Genomic DNA, 16273 nt, shown 5'->3' with positions numbered 1-16273 from the left:
ACGTGCACGCAAGCGAACAAGCAAAGGTTCAAGTGCGAGGGAGTACAGGAGGCCAGACAAAGGACATCCTTGGCGAATGCCTCTACTGGCCGGGAAAGGTGGACATAAAATATTGTTAACCTTGAGTAGACTAAAGATATTATTATACAGTAACTGTACGTGAGAGATAAAATTTTCTGGAAACCCAAACCCATGTAAAACCGAAAAAAGATAAAGGTGATCAATGGTGTCAAAGGCCTTTTCTTGGTCTAAAAAAACCAAACCAACATTTCTTTGTTTAAGATCACAGATATCAATTAAATCACGCACGATAAAAATACTGTCATGTATTGTCCTTTTCGGAACACAGTAGCATTGATCGGGGTGTATGATGTCGCCAATCATGGGCCTGAGCCGGTTGGTAAGAGCCTTGGAGAAAACTTTGTAATCCGTACAAAGCAGTGAGATGGGACGCCAATTTTGCGGTTGCTGGAGGTCTCCTTTCTTTGGGACCAGGGCGAGTACCGCCCTACGACAGCTTAGCGGCAGTAAGCCTAATCGTAGGCTGTCAACCAAAACTTCGAGTAACTCTGGTCCCAGGAGGTCCCAGAAAGCTTTGTAAAATTCTGCAGGTATCCCATCCAAGCCAGAGGCCTTACCTGAAGGTAAGGTTTGTAAAGCAGCATGGAGCTCTTCCATGGTTAGCTCCTTGTTCAGTTGCAGGCACGCAGACTCCGACAAGGTGGGTAAGGAGGAAGTCAAGGATCCTGTGATCTCGTTATCGATTCCCTTAGCGCGATACAGGTCAGAGAAGTAGTTCTTGAGGGAATACCTGATGTCTTTTTGATCGTGCGTTATTCTTCCTTCCTTCGTCCTTACTGAAGTTATCTGCTGACCTCTCTTAGTTCGGACCTCTAGTGCAAAAAAGAACTTGGAGGAGGTATCCAAATGACACAGGTTCTCCATTCGGAGACGAATCAGCGCTCCTCTAGCTTGCTTTGCACATAGATCAGCAAGAAGAGCTTTTTTCTTCGCCAGCAGAGAGTTCATTCTCTCAGTACTACAAGCCAAGAGGTTGGATTGCAAGGATAATATTTCCTTGGCAATCAGGGATTGAAGGGCAGAGTTGTGTTGAGTACGATAAGCTCCATATTGTTGGCAAAACAATCTCATCTGTACTTTGGCATTGTCCCACCACTGCCCAAGGTGGGGGAAGGATGGTTTACGTTGGAGCAAGGCCCTCCAGAATGCATGAAATGCATCAACAAACATTTTTTCTTCCAAAAGGCTCACATTAAAGGTCCAGTAGGCAGCACCACGATTCCGAACTGGTAGGCAAGCACAAAGCGTAACCATGTGATGATCTGAGAAGCCACTCGGGACAATGTCCGCGCCACTCACGATATTCAGAAAAATACTGTTAATATAGAACCGGTCCAATCTTGCGAGTGAGAGGCGACTCTTTGAGCACCGACACCACGTATATTGGCGGACAGAAAGATTGCGGATTCTCCACACGTCAACAAGGGAGAACTTGGACAAGGATCTTAACAGAGGCACTGTGCATGCTGGGTGAGGCTCCTCTCCATTACGATCAAGGGCAGGGTCCACGGTACAGTTAAAATCTCCACCCAAACAGACAAGTCCATTAAAATCAATGTGCATGAGAGATGTTTCCAACTTAGTATAAAAGGCAAGTCTTTCTGTGCTATCACTAGGTGAGTAAATGTTCAGTACCGTGTGTTTAAAACCATTGTGTGTAAAAGTGACTGAAATTAAATACCCTTTGATTATGTCATTAAAAACTATATGAGAGCTACAGAAGGAAGGCTGTAAATAGACAGCTACCCCAGCCCTTGGGTGTTCCAGACTACTAAAAAACCATTTTCCTTTCATTATCCTTTGCCACTCCCCCATACAAGAGGAACTACATCTTGTCTCTTGTAGAAGTAGAATATCGATGCGATTTTCCTTAACAAACTGTTTAACTTCAATTTTCCTTAGGGAAGAACGTCCCCCATTAATATTCAAACTGGCGAAGGAGAAAGCCATGATATAAGGGTGTATATAAACATGTCAAACAGCTTGGCTGGGCTACATCTGCAGCTCCTTCTTCGCTTTCAGGATACATTTCCGGAGACGATAGACCTGTGATTCGGTCACACCAAGCTGTCCGGCTTTAACAAGCAGTCGCTTCGCAGAGACCACAAAGCCGATTAGGTCAGGGAAAAAATCTTTAATTTTTACCCGTTTCTTCCGAAAAGTGTCCTGGAGAAATTTTATGATCTCGGAGGGTGGAACACTGGTCTCACCCTCCAAATCTTGGGGAAAACCCGGGTCATTCCAGGCTTCGACACTCCCGGCAGAGGCGAGCGACGAGGTCCCGTCCGAATCACATTCCGAGTGTCGGTCCATGTCCATGACATCAATTTCATGCTCCTGATATGGAGCTAGTGGCTTCACAAGGGAAACGTCACATTCCGCACCCAAAGCAGAAGGAAGAGGAGTATGTGGGGGAGGAGGAGGGGAGGAGGAGGAGGGGGGGGGGGGTGGGGGAGGAGGAGGAGGGGGGGGGGAGGATGAGGAGGGGGGGCGGGAGGAGAAAGAAGGGGGATGGGAGGAGGAAGGAGAGTGGGAGGAGGAGGGGGGGGTGAGGAGAGTGGGAGGAGGAGGGGGGGTGGGAAGAGGGGGAGGAGTGGGAGGAGGAAGAGGGAGAGGAAGAGATGTACTATCAGGAGAAGTTTCACATTCTGCTGGGGGCAAACCCGGCACGTCATCAGCTGATGCCTTACACTCTGATTCACCTGGGCTCGAGGTTGTCTGCAACTCAGGAACGTCACACACCTCACCCCCAGCAGGAAGAGGGACAAGAGTGGACTCGGCGTTCACATACACGGTGCCTGTGACCAATGGGAGTGGTCACATGCGCTTCCTGTTGCACCACACCAACTTCCTGTTCGAGTTCACCAACTCCACAAGCAGAAGCATTATCATCCTCCAGAGCAAGAACATCGAACCGATTTTTGGTTTTAAAAACCTCAGATATTGCTGCTTCCAAACGGGACTCGTCATGTTCGTCAGCCGGTGCCATCTTTTTTGGACAGCTCGCTGCCACATCCTGACTGTTATCAGTTAAATGTTTTAATTTATGTTTCCTTTTATAAGGAACAACGGTAAAACCCTCACCATCTGCCTGGGGTTGAGCCACCCCCGCTGCCGACGGCTCAGGTAAATTACTCGTGTTTGAGGCATCACGAGGGTCCCCGACTCTAGATGGACCACTTTTTGTGTTAATGGTCTTCACCGGTATCGATGCATCACCGGCGGTATTCTTGGGGCAAACGTTTTTTAAATGCCCCGATTCACCACAATTAAAGCAAGTTATAGTTTCCGTTGCAATATAGATTTGATAATTGCGGTTTTTATATTTCAACGTCATAACTGCATTGAGTGATTGAGCGTTATCTTTTAAAATGATATAACAATGACGTCGGAACGACATAACATGCCGAACCGAGGCGTCAGTGCGAAGACGAAGCGGAACCATCGAGACCCGCGACACAACTGTGCCAAAAACACTTAGTGCAGAGACGATCTCTTCACTAGTGAAAAAAGGAGGAATATTGGACAGAGTTAACCGAACGGCCATTGTGTCCAAAGGATTGACGTTAACAAAAATATCCGGCGGGACGGTTAAACCGATTTCAACCGCCTGGGCCACGTGTCGCACGTCCGACAGGAAAACCACGATGCGATGATTCATTTTTGAAGCTGCAAGAACATTCTCGATTCCAACAAGGTCTCCTAAACCAATCACCACATTCTCAACACTAACTCCATCAGGTGGAGTAATTATCACTCCCTCCTTACGAGTGAGCGCCTCGTACACACTATTGGACAAACGTCCGTTTGCCATAGCTGAAAAATATATATAAGGGAAGTTTAAGTTTAAACAAAAAGAAACCTGTCACAAGCAACCAGCAAGTGAAGGTAAAGGAAAAAGATAAGGAAAAACAATATATAAATGAGGAATCGAAACCACCGACGAGCAGTTCGACCAGAAAAACAAGGCAAATGAAACGCAGGCCCAGAAACCGAAGGTTTCAACAACAACCTGCGAAAACACTTACCGTGCGCTCTCCCACTCTCTCTCGTCTCAACACACACAGGAAACAAGGGGAAAACTTTACAATCAGAAACAGGGACACAATGGAGTGAATAAGGGAAATAGGAAACAGCCAACACAGAGCACTCACGACACGAAGCGAGCAGATTCCATGACACCGCACCCAACGCACTGACAGCCAGCAGATGGCGAGAGAGAGGGAGGGAGGGAGAGGGAGGGAGGGAGAGGGAGAGAGGGAGAGAGGGGAGGAAGAAAAAAAAAATGAAAAAAAAATGTCCGTCTGAGTTCTTTTAACGTCGGGTCGTTACGTCATCGGCGCTTCTCCACCAATGCCCACAGGCCACCACCACCTCGTCCAGATCGCCACCAATCAGCATGCCGCTTCTTGCTCGCCCTTCTCCCTGCCAATCAGAAGCCCTGGCCAATCACGGCTCCTCGGGGTGTCCTTTCCAGTCAGGGGAATCAGCCCAAGTGCGTCATCTGGGTTCTGGTTAGTTTTATTATTTTGTGTGGTTTAATTAATGGGCATTTCTAACTAGTGTCTATGGTGCGGTACCATAAAGGACAAAGGAAATAAATCACTGAGGTTTGATGAACAGGGGATTACTTAACCTAATCCCTGAGCTAAATAACATGCCCTGCCCCCTCGTGACAGGGACAAATATACTGTTACGGACACGGCTAAAGATGTTGCTTGACCGAGCGGAATGGCCGCCGTGTTCGCACAGTTTACCCGATTACCCCCAACTCACCCGATTCCACTCGAACGTTGGCCAAATCGCGCTACGCTAAATCAATGATGGAAAGGACACAACGACTGGGATAAATGAAACGACGCAAGGGGTACAGTTCTCAAGACCTCCGGAGGAGGATATAATTAGTGGTGGAGAAAAGGGGTAGATTACAAGGTAGAGTGAGGTAAAAGACACAGAAGAGATAGGCACTTAGTTACAGTCTTATCTTATCCCCGACAGACCACAGACAAACGGAACAAGACTGACTTACACAGGGATTGATGGCAGGGAAGGACAGGTAGTTCGATAGCACAAGGTGCACCTTGGCTCGGGGGCAGGATCAAGCACGGTCCAATCCAGAGATGCGGGGAGGCCTCACAGCGCTCGGAGGTGGCGTCCTTCTCTCTCCAAGCTCAGCGCGCATCTGACGTCACCTCCCTCTTCCTGCGCATGCTCAGCGGGGAGTCACACGCTCTCGGCTGGTTGACTCCGCCCCAGATGGGACCGGTCCGCCGCTTCTATTGGGTGCGGGGGTTACCGGGCTCCGCCCTTGACGAGGAGCTGACAGCGAGCCCCTACTTGGTAACCCCGTCGAGCACATGTGCGATGGCGGCTCGTTGGAAAGGCCTGGCGCCCTCCCAACACCCCCCCACCAACCAAGCCTGAGTGAGGACGCGCACTCCCCGCGCCGCCGCCGTTGTTGTTGTTGTTGCTGAACCGTGAGGAAGAGCTGCGGGGAGGTATTGGGAGGTCCTAAACTTCCTAACGGTGCCATACAATCACATTCTGGTGCAACGAAGAGTCAGAATCAATGGAAACGAGTCCTTAACTGACATAGACTAAGAATAACTTGCAAGATGTCCTATAGTTGTCTACGTGAGATGCGGTGGACCTGGATGCGACATTTAATGGGGGAAATAGGGGGAGGTCGGGTCTACAGAGTGTTGTTTACAGAAAATGGGACTAGGGAATGGGGGATTGGGGATAGTTGGGAAGTATTGAGGAAATAGGGGAATATTTACAAGCGGATATGGATGGATGCAAATCCCATATCCGCAACATTGCACCCTTCTCTACCTCGGGGCGTCCCGACCCGATAAATTTTTACCTACGTTAGTGTGGCACTCAGATGTAGTTCCCTCTACTATTAACTCAACCCTGAGTGCGACAGTTTTACAGATGTTCACAAATGAGTAAATATGTCCCTCTGCGACGTTGCACCCTTCTCCTAACAGAAACACACCCACAGGATAACCGAATCGCGGAAAGCATCCTCAAACTAAACATACAGCCGGTAGGGAACATCATTTACAATTGACGCTACTTTATTTACAAGACTAACCCAGGACCTGTGATTGTTCTTTCTGGGGGGGGAGACAGTCTGCTCTGCATCAATGCACCATGAAAGCACCCAAAACGCACCAATACACACCCAAGCACCAATCGGTGCAGTCACCATTGTTCATTAATAAAAAATAAATCAACAACCCCTAACCCTGCAGGTGATCTCTTGCTCTTCGGCTCCCTCTGCTGGTTATTATTATTGTCTTCCAGTTGTTGTCTTTCTTTCATTTTCTTACTGGCGGCCTATTTGCAATAAAGTGTGCCCAACGTGTCCATTTTTATTTATTTATGGCCCACAGGGCCGACTAGTGTGGTTCACCTGTGGGGCATCGGTGCCCTGTGGCCAAGGTCCGCCAGCAAGATTTCGGGCCCTCATGGCCGGTTCCAGCAGAGGGGCCATGCCCCAACCCATGGGGTCCATAAGTGGTGCTCGGCCACAGACATGTGGTCCATAATGTGGTGCATCGATGCAGACAGCTGGTTCTGAGAGTGCCGGGCGCACAATGGCCGACTCACGCACGCTCCCCTCGGCACCCAATGGCGCACAGGTCATGTGGGAGACAAAAGAGACAAATGAGCGAGGGGTAAGGTCACAAGGGTACACATCAATAAGGCAATGCAAGGCGAAATGCGTACGGAGGGCGAAGTGAGAAAGCTCGTCCCTACCGTACGTCACCCCCCTGTCACCTACACTACCCTTGCCCTTACCCCATATGTACAAAATCTACACATTACCAATCCGTCGCTACTGTCACGTCTCCCCATATTTCCTCTATACCAAATTCGTCACCACAATCCCTCTATCCAAAATTTGCCATCACCCAATTCGTCATCAATCCTCATAAGGAGGAAGAGATGGAACAACAAAGCACAATGTCACACCCACATCATGATGCGTCTCATATTCCAAACATCTGCACAATAAAATAACAAAACATGGCATGGTGTGGAGGTACGTCATCTCAGGTGAGTGCATGTAGATGGTGCGAGGAGACTTCAATCCTAACTATCCTCTAAATGACATTAACACACTTTACACTACCCGGGGTCTTTCCCTGCCAATCCATTGGCCAACTTGCTCTATGGGTTCTAAAAACCAATTCCCATTGACCAAACTGTGGTGCTTCTCAATTTGGGGTCTCACTCCCCCGATTCATCTCCCGGTGCCCTCGCACAATTTCTGGGCTGTGACGTGTAGCTCTCCCAGCAGGTCTACCCACCTGCACACCTCCACCACTGTAGTTGCCACCTGAGCTTACCTGCTCCTTAACCTAACCTATCTACTGGGGAAGGCCCCTCCTGGCTCTGTCACCCCACTCGGTGCCCTCTGGCACTGGGCTACCCGGGTCCGTCCTCCGGATCCTCGGGCCCCATCCACAACTACCGGCCCCCAGAGCTCACCTGGCCGACATCCTCACAGTGGTGGAGTGCCCAAACGAACTACACACACTAACAGGCTACACGCCCAGCCATTTCCACAACACTAATGCACCCATCCAAATACCATTCTGTCACCCGCACCACAGATGCCAATATCCAACCACAATTTACCTATACCCTCTACCTAACACTTACACTACCCGCCCCGGGTACTCGTGAAAGGGGTCCACTCTTCCCCCATCCACACCTTCGCACCATGCACACCACTCCGTACCACTTACTCCAACTCTCTCCACACCATCCATTCCAATACTCCACTTATTCCACACTCCATGTCTTCCACACAACCATTTATTCCATTCACCTGTTGGTGCACACCTGTGCACTCACACCTGGTGCCACCTGCACCCTTCTCTCCCCCAAGCGCATTCGCGCTGATCCACAACACTCACTACTCCTACACTGCTCCACACACCTGTCCAGTTCTCACACAGCATCATCTCATCTAACTACTCCCCTCTGAAACTTGCGCTTCCCAGTCGTCCCTTTAAACTATTGCGCTCCCTCGTCATTATCAAACACTAAGCTACTACGTCCCCACTACAGGTATCAGTCACTATCTAAACCTTAACGTTACCTACTGTCATCTTCGCTAGATCCCTACACACAATATCCTAACCCACCCGGGCTAGTTTTCACTGCCATCAACCCCATAACTAGTGCTCCTTTGCCCCCCCCCCCCCTTACTGTGAGGGATGGTGGATTTGCCATCCCTCCACATCGGGGAGGTCCCACTATCAATTTTGCACATCCAAATTCCACAAATCAAACATTTTCTATTTACTGCCAATTCTATTCACTATTCTAAATTTCGTATCAAATCACTATCACTATCACTATCACCATCATCACAGTCCACTATATCCTAGCCTCGGTGCGTCGTGACATCATTAAACTCGGTTCGTAAAGCCGAGCAATGAATTCGGGTGGTTTGGTTGCCTGCAGGTTGAATCCGTCCGGCTTTCGGTTCAAGGGAGGTGGTTTGGTTGGACCGAGATTCCACGCACCATCTCGGCGCGGCACCTTGCGGTCCCGGGCCCGATGGCTCAATCTCCCCCGGTCGGAACCCCGTCCCCACGAGGGGGCACCGTTCCGCTTCCTCCCACTCGCCCTTGAACCGGACCGGTCGCCTCGCCCGCCAAGGCCCGGACTCGACCGTGCGGGGCGGGGCCAAGCCCGAATCGGCAACGACGCTTCGAAGAGAAGCGACGCAGCTTCGATCCGCGCTGGGCCCTGCATCCAACAAAGGGCTCCTCGCACCGAGTGCTCGCATCGGCTATCCGTCGCTCTAACCGCTAACCCGGTTACCGTCGATGCTTCACCGGCATGCTCACACGCATACGCTACTCCTTTCACCCTCACAAAACCCGGCGTTCCAACGCCGTCCGTACATTCCACCAACGCTCTCCCTGTTACACACCACACCTCTCGCGCACACTCTTGCGCACACCTCTCCTCCGTTACGTCCTCCGTAACACTCACCATGGGCGTGCACTCTGGCATCCACCCACTAACGCGCTCACACGGGCTCTCCCACACTCGCGCTACCACCAACTCAGGTGTGCTTCCTCGCACACGTTCCACCACCACCTTACTCTCCGTGTCACACTTCGTACACCCCGACGTGCATTTTCGCTCGCACTCGGTTTCACACTCGCGCTCCGATGTGCCCTCTCGCACCTGCGCCATCACCAACTCACTATTCGTGTCACACTCCGTACACCCCGACGTGCATTCTCGCTCGCACTCGGTATCACACTCGCGCTTCGTCACACGCTCACCCCTTGATGCACACTTTTTTTCCACACGCGTGCCATTTCCACTCACACGGGACCCTTCACCAACGCCCGGATGCTTCCTCGATCCCAAGCGCGCGACAATTCTTTTGTCGCTAAACACCCTCCTGCAAAATCTACCCGCACAATATACAGCACGACTCACCTGGGGGATCCTTTTCTCCACGCGCACCTGCCAATCACAGCATCGTGATTTGAGCAGGGACTTTGTACATATTCCATCTTTTCCTGCAATTCCCGGGCTACCTCCGTCATCTCTTCAATTTTAATTCCCAGCACTGCTTTTTCTTTATTCTCCTCGACGACCGCTGGCTTTAATAAAACACCCTCCTCTACCTCAGCGGTCGCCGGCTTTTCCAAACCCCGGGTCGCGATTTCTACCCCTGTCATTGTACCCGTGCTTTTCTCAACTTCGTTCAACCGGCGCTTCTCGACCCGCGTTACTTCCTCGTGCACCCCTGGGACCCTTTCGCCCAACTTGCGGTCTCTGTCCCTCTGCTCCCTATCGGCCCTCATTCCGTTCGTTATTTCCTCCATACTGTTGTTCAAATCTCCAATTTGTCCCATAAGGGCCCTCATTTGCAGGAAAAAAAGGTTCGAATCCACCAGCGGCGCTGCTACGGTTGCGGGCGCCGTGGCCATGTGCGAGGCGCCATTTTGCGCGCCCGTAACCTCGTGCGCGAGAGCGCCATTTTGTGCGCCTGATACCCCCTCAACCACACGTTCTTTACTCTCCTCCACCATTTTCCCCACTTCTTCCCTGGGGTCCTGGGTCGATTCTACCCCACTCTCCTCTACCGGAACCCAGCCGTCTTGATCTGCCATAGCGCGACTTTCAAAATTCGGGTTTTTATTTTAAAACAAAACAAATTTCACAGTTAATAATTTCGAGCGCGTGAAGCGCGCTTCGGGTCCAATCTCACTTCCTGACACCAATTGTTACGGACACGGCTAAAGATGTTGCTTGACCGAGCGGAATGGCCGCCGTGTTCGCACAGTTTACCCGATTACCCCCAACTCACCCGATTCCACTCGAACGTTGGCCAAATCGCGCTACGCTAAATCAATGATGGAAAGGACACAACGACTGGGATAAATGAAACGACGCAAGGGGTACAGTTCTCAAGACCTCCGGAGGAGGATATAATTAGTGGTGGAGAAAAGGGGTAGATTACAAGGTAGAGTGAGGTAAAAGACACAGAAGAGATAGGCACTTAGTTACAGTCTTATCTTATCCCCGACAGACCACAGACAAACGGAACAAGACTGACTTACACAGGGATTGATGGCAGGGAAGGACAGGTAGTTCGATAGCACAAGGTGCACCTTGGCTCGGGGGCAGGATCAAGCACGGTCCAATCCAGAGATGCGGGGAGGCCTCACAGCGCTCGGAGGTGGCGGCCTTCTCTCTCCAAGCTCAGCGCGCATCTGACGTCACCTCCCTCTTCCTGCGCATGCTCAGCGGGGAGTCACACGCCCTCGGCTGGTTGACTCCGCCCCAGATGGGACCGGTCCGCCGCTTCTATTGGGTGCGGGGGTTACCGGGCTCCGCCCTTGACGAGGAGCTGACAGCGAGCCCCTACTTGGTAACCCCGTCGAGCACATGTGCGATGGCGGCTCGTTGGAAAGGCCTGGCGCCCTCCCAACACCCCCCCACCAACCAAGCCGGAGTGAGGACGCGCACTCCCCGCGCCGCCGCCGTTGTTGTTGTTGTTGCTGAACCGTGAGGAAGAGCTGCGGGGAGGTATTGGGAGGTCCTAAACTTCCTAACGGTGCATACAATCACATTCTGGTGCAACGAAGAGTCAGAATCAATGGAAACGAGTCCTTAACTGACATAGACTAAGAATAACTAGCAAGATGTCCTATAGTTGTCTACGTGAGATGCGGTGGACCTGGATGCGACATTTAATGGGGGAAATAGGGGGAGGTCGGGTCTACAGAGTGTTGTTTACAGAAAATGGGACTAGGGAATGGGGGATTGGGGATAGTTGGGAAGTATTGAGGAAATAGGGGAATATTTACAAGCGGATATGGATGGATGCAAATCCCATATCCGCAACAATACACTTATCCGACATTCGGCTAAACAAAACTTATTACATGGTGATGGTTCTTATTACGATCATCGAAGCACCTACCTATGCAAATCTACCTGACTCTACATATCACTACCCTACACACATAACAGTATATATGATGCAAAGATGAACTGATTAGATTATTGCATCAGCAGATCGAAGGTCAGAGGTCATGTACAGTAAAAATGTGATAACTTGAGAACAGCTGAAGGGATTTAAATCAAACTTGGTACCAGTACTATAATGATGTAATTATGTGGGAGGAGGCATATCGGTCACATTGTGACATCGAAGAGTGTCGTTCTAGTTAAAGTGTATCATGTCATGCCCTCAACCCTGAGTGAATCTACAGTATTGATGAGATCTCGCTTATAAGCGACCTGATTTGTTTATCTTATACAGGAGATTGAGACTATATTGGAGTATATAGGGATGAGTAGTACCGTACATGTATTTATGCGCAAAAAGGTTCACTAAATTGGGGTTATTGCTTTAAAACCTTGCCTTTTTGTATACATAGTCAAGGCTCATAGAAGATCTAGCACACTGAACAGATCAGGATGGAACAGACAAAAACATGATGCAACAAGCATGCATGGAGAAATTAACTCCAAGGCGGAAACGCTGGAAAATTAGGAGGACGGATTTGGTTAGGGTTAACGAGGGTAGAAAAGATCATGGTTTTGGATTGGGGACGATCTGAGATTGTGGTGAACAGCTGTCTTGAAGACCTGGAGGGAAGAATGAGATTGACGAAAATGTGGAAGTTGATTCCACAGGTGGGGAAAAAGAGGAATGAATGAGTGGAGGTGAGCAGTGATCCTGAAAAAAAAAAAAACCCCACCTTTAGAGGCCATTTTTCTACCGAATGTTATGCCGAACGTTATAAAATACCAATTAAAAGATGACGTCACTATGATGTAACAATCCAGAAGAACTTGGAGTTGGGCAAGAACGGCACCCAGGTGGCTCACCGCCTCTGAGTGAGCAGTGATCCTGGATTTATGTAATTTCACCAGAAGGGTGTTGATGGTGGACCATGTGAAACCTGCAGAACCCTGGGGTCGGGTGGGGTTGGGGGGCGGGGGGGGGGGCATGGAAAGAGCAGAGGGTGCAAGACCATAAATTAGGCAGCAGAAGACAGAGACCACTGAGTTAGCAAACAAATGGACCATTCTCTCCTTATCGTATCATGTTTGACGTTGCATATTGTGTCCCTTAACGTTGCTTCATTAATAACTGATACTCAATGTGCAGATATCAACAATGTTTATTCTTATTTTTTATTTACATAATTAATTAATTATTGCTCTTCCTTTTAAGTATTATTATTATGTAAGACTGCTTCATCAACGCCACTTTGTTTTTGCAGATGGGCTTTGCTGGTATTGCCACTGGTGCCGCTATGGTACGTATTATTCTGTGAGCTACATCTTTCTTTGCTTTCCACCCCTGTTTTGTTTTTATGTAGGTGTGTGTGTGTGTGTGTGTGTGTGTGTGTGTGTGTGTGTGTGTGTGTGTGTGTGTGTGTGTGTGTGTGTGTGTGTGTGTGTGTGTGTGTGTGTGTGTGTGTGTGTGTGTGTGTGTGTGTGTGTGTGTGTGTATGTGTGCGTGCGCGTTCGTTCGCATAACCTTTTATAAAGCTGCCTGACCTTGACCACATGCCCATAGGCCGGATTGCGCCCAATCTGCGAGTTTATGACGTTCAACTTCAGCATGCAGGCCATCGACCAGGTGGTGAACTCTGCCGCAAAGGCGCTGTACATGTCAGCGGGTACTATCCACGTTCCCATTGTATTCCGTGGCCCAAATGGTGCTTCGGCTGGTGTGGGAGCTCAGCACTCGCAGTGTTTCGCCGCTTGGTACGGTCACTGTCCTGGCCTCAAAGTGATCAGTCCCTGGAACTCTATCGATTGCAAAGGGCTACTGAAAGCTGCCATCCGCGATGATGACCCTGGTATATATTCTTCGCCACTCGTGTGCTGATGCGATTCCGAGTTCCAACATTTTTGTCTTGTAGGAAGCTTTCCATAAATGTTAACCTTTTTGAAGGGTGCTGGCCTGGATCACAGTGTAGAAGATTCTTCTTATGATTTCATGGCCAATGTTTGAGGTAATGGTATAATAGGATTAGCTTTATGGTATGGTGGAGCTGTTATCCTTGCTTTTACATTCTCAACCCCTTCCCTACTTCAGTGGTGTTCCTTGAGAATGAACTCATGTACGGGGTGCCTTTTGATATGCCAGAAGAAGCACAGTCTCCAGACTTTCTGTTGCCTATTGGAAAAGCGCACGTGGAGCGAACTGGTTGGTAGATGATAATTCTGTGTTTTTGCCAAAACCGTTATCCTGTTACCCTATCACTAGCAGACAGTGTTGATGTTGTATCCCCACCGCATCCTCCCATTTCTCCCATCCTCAGGACAGCATATTACAGTAGTCGCTCACTCGCGCATCGTCGGTTTCTGTCTTGAAGCCGCAGCAGCTCTGGCGAAGGAAGGAATTGAATGTGAAGTGAGTGATTATTATGTTTCTCCATTTAATGGGAGAGACGTTTTTGACTTTTTGACCTTAAAATAGTTGGTTTTCCAATTCAGTGAGGCACTATGTAATTGCTGTTTAATTCTCAAGTTTAATTCTCTCCGGCCTTGCTCCCCCAGCTCTCTCTGTGCTCTGTCCCCCAAATATTCCTACAGGTCGCACAAGATCTGCCAGCCACCCATCTGATGGTTAAACTGCCGAAATCTCGGCTCTCTGCTCACCTTCACTCTTTCATTCCTCTTTTCTCCCGCCTCTGGAACAAACTCCCACACTCCCTTCAATCCCACTCCTCCCTCCAGGTCTTTAAAACAGCTGTTCACCACCATCTCTTATCTTCCCCCATCCAAAACCTCGATCTTTTCTACCCCCACTAATTCACCCCAGATCCACCTTGTTTGAAATTCCAACTTCTTTCCTGGAAGTCCTGGCAGTGTCCATATGTTTTATACCTCTCCCACCCCCCCCCCCCCCCCTTCCCATGCCTCCCCCCAAAGCCCTCTCCCTCCCACAGTTCTCTCGATGTCTCCATGTCTCTCGGTCCCTGCTCTCAAATGTTGTGTTTGTGTCCTTCCCCCTCTCTCCCCATCTTGTCTACCGCTCCCGATGTTATTTGTTTTATGTGTCTGTTTGTCTTTCTGTGTGATTAATGTTCGATCTTGTATACAAAAAAAACAAAAAAAACAACAACAAAAAAAAAAACAAAAAAAAAAAACAAAACAAAAAAAAACAAACAAAAAACAAACATCGCCCCAAGTTTAACATTTATCACTATTGTTTGAGCATGGCCTATTCACGTGTCGAAGTAACTTCCTTTATGTTCTTGTTACCAAAAGGTGATCAACCTTCGGTCTATCAGGCCATTAGATATGGCCACGGTGGAGCAGAGTGTGATGAAAACCAATCACTTGATGACGGTGGAGGGTGGTTGGCCTATCTTTGGTGTAGGGGCTGAGATTTGCGCTAGCGTAATGGAAGGTAAGGCCACTCTATGGGCAGCACTTTCTTTGTGGTCACAGTCTCTTGGATACAAAAACTACTTCAGCTTCCCTCTTCCCATTCAAAACCTTCCACCGTCCTCTCCTACCAGGTCCTGCATTTGACTATTTGGACGCCCCAGCCATGCGGGTTACAGGCGTTGACGTCCCCATGCCGTACGCCCGAAATCTGGAAGAACTTGCCGGACCACAGGTCAAGGACATCATAACGGCTGCCCGTCGAATGGTCACAGGGAAAGAAGAAAGCAGGGCCACTGCCTGAAGCAGGCATGGGTTTTGGGAACTTGTTAGGCCGGCGCTGCTGCTTCTTGCGATGTAAATACACGAGAGGTGCCTGCTATGACCTTAAATGACCTTGCTGATCTAAAATGATCCCCAAAGTAACTTTCTTGTGGTTTTGCATTTGCTCGTGTCATTAATCAGCCATCACTTGTTAACTTGTTATTTCCCTATAAACCTTTTGCACAAGTTATCGTCAAAGGACGATTGACATCCCTTTCTTTTCCCTTTTGTGACTGGTGATGACACTTGCCCTATAATACGGAAGTGCAAACAACACTGAACGTAGGTCACGTAAAACAGGTTTCGGTAACTTTTGTACAAAGTGCTAACTAAGGGAGAGTTTGACCTTTGAGACTACATCTGCGTGAGTGGATATTCTTTGAATCTGGTGTTTGTTGCCTGGTTTATGGTCATCGGCACGTTTGCTGTATGTTTTTGTTCTTTTATTGTTTGAGGCTACACAAGTGATACCCAGGAACACTTTCAAGACTCAGGATTCCTGTTACATGTTGGATCATTTTATCCCAAAAAAAATGTATGACCTCCAATCATCTGACCTGTCTAAGGGAGGAAAATACAGCCGCAAAAACTTACAGCGCTCAAATTAAAGGAACCGTCACGTTTTAAGATTTCTGTATAAATGACTGTGCTCACACCTTCAATGTATTTTGTGTATTGCTTGCTATTTATCAATCCCAACCCCCTTTCACCCATCCATCCCCCTCCACCATCACTTGTCTGTCGTCTGACGATGCTCTTCCTTTCAGACCTCCAAATTGAAGATTTTGGGGTAAGCATTAAACCTCCTTGCATTCATTTAAGGTGGTTAATGGGATTGATTCATGTTGATGTTTTTTAAATTATTATTATTATTATTATTTTTTTCTTCGAGAAATTTGTACTTCGTGCACACTTTCTTGGTCATTTACAAATACAGTACTGCATTGCAAATTTA

The 16273-nt window shown here is 48.8% G+C and overlaps 1 protein-coding gene across 3 annotated transcripts in view; it reads left to right on the top strand.

The window, feature by feature from the left end:
- The window catches only part of PDHB (pyruvate dehydrogenase E1 subunit beta), a 25596-nt gene extending 9323 nt beyond the window's left edge, over window positions 1-16273 (top strand). For all 3 annotated transcript variants that reach the window (XM_068132445.2, XM_068132446.2, XM_068132447.2), the window contains 6 exons: window positions 12873-12908; window positions 13172-13457; window positions 13697-13807; window positions 13923-14014; window positions 14875-15016; window positions 15129-16273. In XM_068132445.2, coding sequence (XP_067988546.2) covers window positions 12873-12908; window positions 13172-13457; window positions 13697-13807; window positions 13923-14014; window positions 14875-15016; window positions 15129-15298 — 837 coding nt within the window. In that variant the 3' untranslated portion in view covers window positions 15299-16273. The remainder of the gene's footprint in view (window positions 1-12872; window positions 12909-13171; window positions 13458-13696; window positions 13808-13922; window positions 14015-14874; window positions 15017-15128) is intronic.

This window comes from Myxine glutinosa (assembly GCF_964187855.1).
Source record: "Myxine glutinosa chromosome 12 unlocalized genomic scaffold, kmMyxGlut1.1 SUPER_12_unloc_1, whole genome shotgun sequence".
Classification (NCBI taxonomy): domain Eukaryota; kingdom Metazoa; phylum Chordata; class Myxini; order Myxiniformes; family Myxinidae; genus Myxine; species Myxine glutinosa.
The sequence above is the reverse complement of the archived record's forward strand: the minus strand, read 5'-3'. Positions and strand labels throughout refer to the sequence as shown.